Genomic DNA, 7,333 nt, shown 5'->3' with positions numbered 1-7,333 from the left:
AAGACTTCAACAGACACTTTACAAACTAAGTTACACAAATGGCCAGTAAGTAGTTTAACAAGTGCTCAACATCATTAGTCATCAGGGAAATGGCACTTAAAACGGCAGGGAAATATAACTTCATACACACTAGAATGGCTAAAATCAAAGACTGATGTTTCAGTTATCTATTGCTCTGTAACTTATCACCCCAAAACTTAGTAACTTAAACAGTTACAATCATTTTATTATTTCTCACAGTTTCTTTGAGTCAGGAATTCAGGAAGGGCTTGGCTTGGTGGGGCTGGCTTGGGAGTCTCTCCTGCTGTTATAGTCAGACTATGGCTGGAGGTGGAAAAGTGGGATCTGGAGCAGCTGGGGCATCTCTCTCTCTCTCCTTTTACATAGTCTGGGGGTTTCTCCATGTGGTCTAGTTTGGGCTTCCTCACAGCATGGTGGCCTCAGGGTACTCAGACATCAGATGTCTTAGCAGGAGGCTCAGGTCTCCAGGAGCAAGTCTTCAGCTAACAAGGTGGACATGCCGTCCCTTTTATGACCTGGCCTAAGAAGTCACACGGTGTCACTTTCACCATATTCTACTGGCTACATGTGGCTCCACCAAGCCACCCCGATTGAAGGGGAGTGGAATTAGACTGTGTCTCTTGATGTGGGAGTGGCAAGATTCTAGAAGAGCCTGGGGAATAAATGTTGTTACTGCAGCCATTTTTGGAAAATACAATCTGTGGCGGATTAACCTGGAAAGAAAAGCTGACAGATCATACCAGGCCTTGTAAGCCACACTAAAGTTCAGTCGTGTGATGGCCCACTCCCCCCCACCCCCCCCGGAGGGTTTTAAGCAACAGAGTGAAATTGTTCATCATCTTAAAAAGTTCCGGCCTTCCCTGGTGGTGCAGGTGGTTAAGAATCCACCTGCCAATGCAAGGGACATGGGTTCGAGCCCTGGTCTGGGAAGATCTCACATGCCGCCAAGCAACAAAGCCCATGCGCCACAACTACTAAGCCTGCGCTCTAGAGTCCGTGAGCCACAACTACTGAAGCCCGCGCGCTCTAGAGCCCGTGCTCAGCAACAAGAGAAGACACCGCAATGAGGAGCCCATGCACCGCAACAAAGAGTAGCCCCCGCTCGTCGCAACTAGAGAAAGCCCGCACGCAGCAACAAAGACCCAATGCAGCCAAAAATAAATAAATAAAATTATTAAAAAAGAAAAGTTCCTCCTAGCAGCTATGTGGATTTGGAAGCAGAGACCATTTAGGAAGGGGGTGCGGAAGTTCACGTCCCAGACACAGTGGTCAGCCCTAGCCTAGGTGAGGGTACAGGGAGAGAGTGGGGGTAAGGAAGACTGCCAGGGCTCTGGACTGACCAGCTGTTTTTGTTCACGGAGATGAAGAATGATGGAGAAATGAGTTTGTTTGGACACGGTGGGCTTGAAAGGCCAGGATAGACATATGAGATTGGAACTCGGGAGATAAAAATTTAGGAGAGAACACAGCATTTAAAAGGGCACAGGGGACTTCCCTGGTGGTCCAGTGGTAAAGAATCCACCTTACAATGCAGGGGACACAGGTTCGAACCCTGGTCAGGGAACTAGGATCCCACATGCCACGGGGATGCAACCAAGCCCGCGGGCCACAACTATGGAGCTCGCGTGCCTCAACTAGAGAGCCCACGTGCTGCAAAGTAGAGCCCAGGCGCTCTGGAACCCGCGCGCTACAACTGGAGAGAAGCCCTAGTGCCGCAATGAAGAGCCCGCATGCCTCAACGAAGCCCCTGCTTGCCACAACTAAGACCGGAGGCGGAAGAAAGGAAGAAAGAAAGAAGGAAATAATAAAAGGGCACAGGAGTGGAAAATGAGTGTCAACCCAAGCATTCAGAATCTCGCTACCCACGCTTCCTCGACACCGCAGACCAAGCAAGCGCGCAGGATGAAATGCGCATGCGCACCTCTCCACCAGCGGCTCCTGGGCGGCAGCCTGCGGATTGCGCACGCGCGCGGTGTGCAGCGGTCGCCGTGGAGACGCGTGGCCCTAGCCGGGCCCTCGGCGCCCGGAGCCTCCGGCTCAGCAGCAGCGGGTCTCCTGCTGCCCCAGGCGCGGGGGGCGGCCCCGCGGGCGGATGGACTGCGGCGGTGGGGCCGGGGCGTCGGGGGATGGCGAGGACGAGGAGGAGGAGCGAGAGGGCTGCATGGCGGCCTCGCAGGGGTCCAGACTGCCCCCCGTCTCGGGCTGCGCCTCAGAACTGACCAAACGGAAGGTGAAGAAGAAAAAGAAGAAAAAGAAGAAAAAGACCAAGGGATCTGGGAAGGGGGACGGTAAGAGGAGCAGCTAGCGCATCCGCCTCAGCTCCCATACCTGAGATTCTTCTTCGAGGACACCCACCCCACCCCTCAGAGACCCCCACCTACGTGGGGACCTTAAGCCCAGAAACAGAAACTCGCCAGTCCCAATCAGAGGTCCTCCCTCTCTCCGCAGGATGATGACCCAGCCCTCCGCACAAAGACCATCCATGTCCGCAGAGACCCCAAATCCTGCGTCGAGAATTCTCAACATCAATGGAGACCTTCAACCCCACACAGAGACACGCCACAGAGCCTCTCAGCCCCACCTGTGACTCCTAGCTTTACACAGACACTCACTCATCTTCCTCATCCCTCAGTCCAAGCTTAAAATCCTGAACATCTATACCTTCCCCACAGAAATCTCAAGCCCTCCTACAGAGATGCCCCCATCCTCACACAGAGACTTTCCCCATCCACAGATACAAAGGCACTAGTGACAGATGCTCTCACTCATACACAGAAGCACAGGCTCCTGCCTTCCGCCTGGACACCCTCCTTTCAGCCTCATTTGTTAGGGGCACCTGCCTCTGGTTGCTATGTAGACACCCAGGACATGCATATAAAGTATGCTCCCTGTACAGGCCGCCCTTCCTTTTCCCTCATCTACCAAGGCCACCCTTCGACTGCACACAAACACCATCACACCAGTCACTGCTACACACTCTTATAATCCCTGACACCCTCAACAACACCCCCTTCTATCAATATAATCACCAAATAAAGCTAAAGCACAGATACCCCAGCAGGCAGACACATTCACAGTCTGCACACACAAGCAGACACTCTGCTACATACTCATATGCCTAGACCTCTCCACTACACGTATGACCATACACGTGGGGTTCTCACTCCAGGCCCTCCTGTGGACACTTCACAGACGTACACCCACTAACAGCTGCCACAAAAGCACAGAGCCCTACGGCTCACCGAGCTCCTCTCGTAGAACGCCCTGGGGGCTCGACAAAGGCCCTGAGCACCCATTTGTGGAGAGAGTGCAACAGTGACGTAGAACGCACCTGTCCACGGGTGCTGTAAGTCTCCACTGTCCTTGTGTGGTTCGCCTCGGTGGCTCTTGTCTGTCAGGGAGGTGGCTCTCGTTGACCCTGGCACAGCTGCCCTGACCTCCAGCACGACTAGTCCTGGGTTCAAGTTTCTGGGTCCTGGCCCTCTTGGTGCAGAACCAGCTCCCCTGACAAGCTGAAGGCAGAAGGAGCGACGGGCAGATTATAATTACTTCTCCAGTTGGGATCATAAGAAAAAGGCAAGAAAACAATTCTGGAGTTTAGGTCAATAAGCTCCATGTGTATCTACCAAACCAAATGAGGAAATTTATTATCTTTTTAGCTTAGCTTCTGCCTCTAAAGATTACAGCGGCATGTACCTCATACTGTCAGCAGGGGACACCAAATAATTTTCAGGGAGTAGGAAGGTATAGGAATGCCAAGAGAGGAATTTTTTCTTATTTTCTTCTCTCTTTTTTTGGTGGGGGGAGGGAGATTCATCTCTCCCAAAGAAATAGGATGAGCTGATTAAAGAATCACAAGTTGTAGTATTGTATATGCATGTTATATAATTCAGAAGGGCTGTTAACATTTTTAAAAATCAGTGTAAGCCACACAGCAAAAGTATTTCCTGGCTTGGCAGAATGCTTTCCACAGTCAGATTTAGGAAGCTTTTCTGTTGTTCTTCATTTCTTCCATCATAAAGTGTCTGGAATAGGGGTAAGTCATAGGCTTCCAGAACTGGGCAGTACCTTGGCGAGCATGTGGGTAGGTGAGTGGGGGGCAGTGTGGAAAGGACAGGGCCCTGGCAATCGGGTGTGTGTTCAAATCCCGGCTCTGCCACCTGCTTTGTGACATTGGCAACTGACTGAAACTTTGGGAGTCTGTTTCCTCACCTGGAAAATAGGGCTGACAGCCTTTACCCAGAGGACCTGGCTCATAGTACGTGCTCAATAAATGGTTCCTCCCTCCCCAAAATGCCAACCCAAAGCATGTAGGCAGTGGATGTGTACGGGGCTGGTGGGCTTGGCCACCTGAGGCCCCAGGTGAGGAGGGGCCTCCAGGTCCCCCCTCACATCTTTAGTGGTTTGGGCATCACCCCCAAGCAGGCTGAGGGCAGGCATCACAAACGCTAACACCACCCATCTGCTCAGCAGATGAACATCAGAGTCGAGGCCTGAAGACTCAGCAGCTGTCTCCATCCTTCCATGACATTTTAAGTCCCAGCAAAGATCATGGCCCGGGGCCAGAGCACAGACAGGACAGGGATGAAAGCAAGCTCACCCCCTCTTACTCCTCCGCCGTATGTCTCTCCCGCTTTGCCGAAATAGAAGAGACCCTTTCCAACCAGATCAACGAAAGTCTGCGTTGGGATGGCGTTCTCGCTGACCCAGAGGCAGAAAAGGAAAGGATTCGCATTTACAAGTGGAACCGGAGAAAGCGGTACCGGGTTTGGGCCCTGAAGGGCTTCCACTCTGACCCCGGTGACGAGGAGGCCCCAGAGAACCTAGCCTACCTCTCCGACGAGACGGCGGCAGCGGCGGCTGGCAGCCCTCGCTGACGACCAAGCGCCCCAATCACTGCTTTGAAGGAAACCTTATCCCGAAGTTCCTCCACCCTGATGCTCCACCTGGGTGAAAGCCCACCTGTGACACGGACAAGCTTATCATTTATCCTTTCCACACATTTATGTGTTAAGAAAAAAAAGAATAAAAATAAAAGGAAATCAGACCTACCTCTGAAGGAAACATGTGTCTGGTGTGTTGATGAGCCCAGCTCACCTTCCACCAAAACGCCGCTCGAGGCCCGGGAAGCCACAGCTCCTTCCTGAAGAGCGTAAGCAAGTTAATGAACAAAATTCTTTTCCGAATGTCCTTTTTTTCTCAAATAAGCTGGCATCTCTTTGTTATTTAATTTCCCATCACAATTAGATATCTATAATCTCCCCCACCCACAAAAAAAGAGAAAGTGTGTAGATTGTATCAATTCTAAATTTTAAACTAATTTCATGGGTAAAATTCCTCACACAGCATGCTTTCCAGAAGCCCAAGGAAAATGCCCCGAATTCCCTAAAGCTTTTTTTTTTAATTAAATATACTCCCTGCCCTATGTGGCCTTCAAAATAAGTGAGTTCCGGAACATCGTCTTTGGGAGGTTATTATGGAAAGTCTCAAAAGGAATATTGCTTCTCTTATCAATATGGGCCTCCTCTAATCCCCCAAGACAGCATTTCAAGCAAAGTTCTGGAGCATTAAAAGGGCCCTACAACACTACTTGTTCTAAGTTAATATTCTTCCTTTCCACAAATATTGAGTGAGGGCCATGTGCTGCCTTAGTTTGGGTTCTTCCAGAAGCAGACAAAGACTGCACTGCAAGTACATTATCTCAATGGAGAGGATGCAGGGAAGGGGAGACGGCCAGTCCAGGACACTATTAAGGCAGCTTCCATACTGGGCAGCAGGGCCTCAATCCCACAGGGAAACACTGTCAGGATTATCCCCGCAGAGGGTGAGGGGGCTGGGGTGTTATACGCCCCAGAGGCACTGGCTGATGGGTCCTGGGGGTGTTGGTTTCCTGGCATTTCCAGCCTGCCACACGCGGACCAGAGAGCAACCTCAGCCGGGGGGCGGGGGGGGGGGGCGGGGAGCGGGCGGGGGGGGGCGGGGAGCGGGGAAGGGGGGGGAATCGCCCTCAGGCACAAAGCAGCAGCCTGAAAGTTCCAAGAGATAGAGGTGGTCTCTGGGGTAGCATCGGACACCTGTGTCCAGCACAGTGCAGGCCCCGAGGGGGACGGAGTGGACATTTAGGATGAGATTCCTGCCTTCCAAGGAGGTAAAGACATATAGTGTACTCAGGAGAAGTTGAAAGCCAACACGAAACATCACAGAATGCCTATTTGAAAGTCAGGCGAAAGTGGTCCTCTTGGTCTCCGCTAGCCCCCAGCTGGCAGAGCAGCCCCCTACCCCTTCCTTAAAAGGACAGTGACGGTTTTCACGTCGGCCACCAGACCCTGGCAAGATAGACTGAGGGGCTTTCAGAAGAGCCCTCTCCTCCCCTGGAGAGGAGGTTAGCAGCCGGGCCTGGCAGGGGCCCTCCCTGTGCCGAGGCTGGGCCTGTTCCCTGCTGCCAAGTTGGGGCGCACCCATGGAATCAAGCAAAGGGCACTGAGGGCTCAGGCACAGCTCCATGGGGAGGAGGAGATGGGAAGTATGCTAATACTCAGACCTCACCCAGTGAGCTGGGTTCAAGGTAAAGACAGCAGAGGGTGGGGCAGTTCAGTTGGCATTTCCTGTGCCCTCTGGCTCCGCCATGGTGGCTGGGGGTGCGGTGCATGTATGAGTCTGAGGGCACACCTGCCTCGGAATACCTTGGTCTCTTGGTATCGTCTTCCATGGGGCGTGGGTGGCCTGTGGCCACCTTTCTGCCATGAGATATTCTGGGATAATGGTGAAAATGATGCACTTTGACCTCAGAGCTGCATTTTTCTCTTTCCCACCACATGCTGTGTGACCTCAGACAAATTGCTTAACCTCTCTGAGCCTTAGTTACACCATCTGGAAACAGGGATGCAAATACCTACCTCAGTGTTGTGAGAATCAAATGCAGTAATTACATAAAGCATTTAGCACAGCGCCTGGCCCCTAGGAAGCGCTCAATCTATTGTAGGAGTTTTGAGCAATGATGTTTTAGGTGGGGTGGCTACACAGCCACCTCATCAAAGGGTGAGCTTCACAAAGAAACGTGGCTTCAGTGACTGGCTGATAGAATTCAAACAAACTGCAAAACAAATTACAGGGGTCTGGAGCAAGAGGGAATGTAGGAGGAATGAACCGAGGGTCTCAAAGTCCAGTGTTCTGGGGAGGGGGCTTTGAGCCAAACAAGAAAGTGCCTACTTGTAGCCTGGAACTAAAGGGGAGTCTGTGCTCAAGATATGAACAGAGGAAGCAGGTGGGGATTAGCTCTTCCACAAGCACCGAACTGGCTCCAACTCAAACC

The 7,333-nt window shown here is 52.0% G+C and overlaps 1 protein-coding gene across 3 annotated transcripts; it reads left to right on the top strand.

The window, feature by feature from the left end:
- Positions 1-817: 817 nt before the first annotated feature.
- On the top strand, positions 818-5,598 carry LIAT1 (ligand of ATE1). 3 transcript variants are annotated; one of them, XM_082443608.1, is made up of 2 exons: positions 818-2,251; positions 4,495-5,598. In XM_082443608.1, exons 1-2 carry the CDS (start codon positions 1,849-1,851, stop codon positions 4,896-4,898), a joined length of 807 nt encoding a protein of 268 aa, XP_082299734.1. In that variant the 5' UTR covers positions 818-1,848; the 3' UTR covers positions 4,899-5,598. The 3 variants fall into 3 exon arrangements, with proteins under 3 accessions (XP_082299734.1, XP_082299736.1, XP_082299735.1); XM_082443610.1 differs by having other exon boundaries at positions 2,024-2,309; XM_082443609.1 differs by having other exon boundaries at positions 2,024-2,309; positions 4,492-5,598.
- The last annotated feature ends 1,735 nt before the right edge of the window (positions 5,599-7,333 follow it).

This window comes from Balaenoptera physalus, assembly GCF_965194825.1.
Source record: "Balaenoptera physalus genome assembly, chromosome: 20".
Lineage (NCBI taxonomy): Eukaryota > Metazoa > Chordata > Mammalia > Artiodactyla > Balaenopteridae > Balaenoptera > Balaenoptera physalus.
Note: the sequence above shows the minus strand (reverse complement) of the source record. Positions and strands in the feature narration are given on the sequence as shown.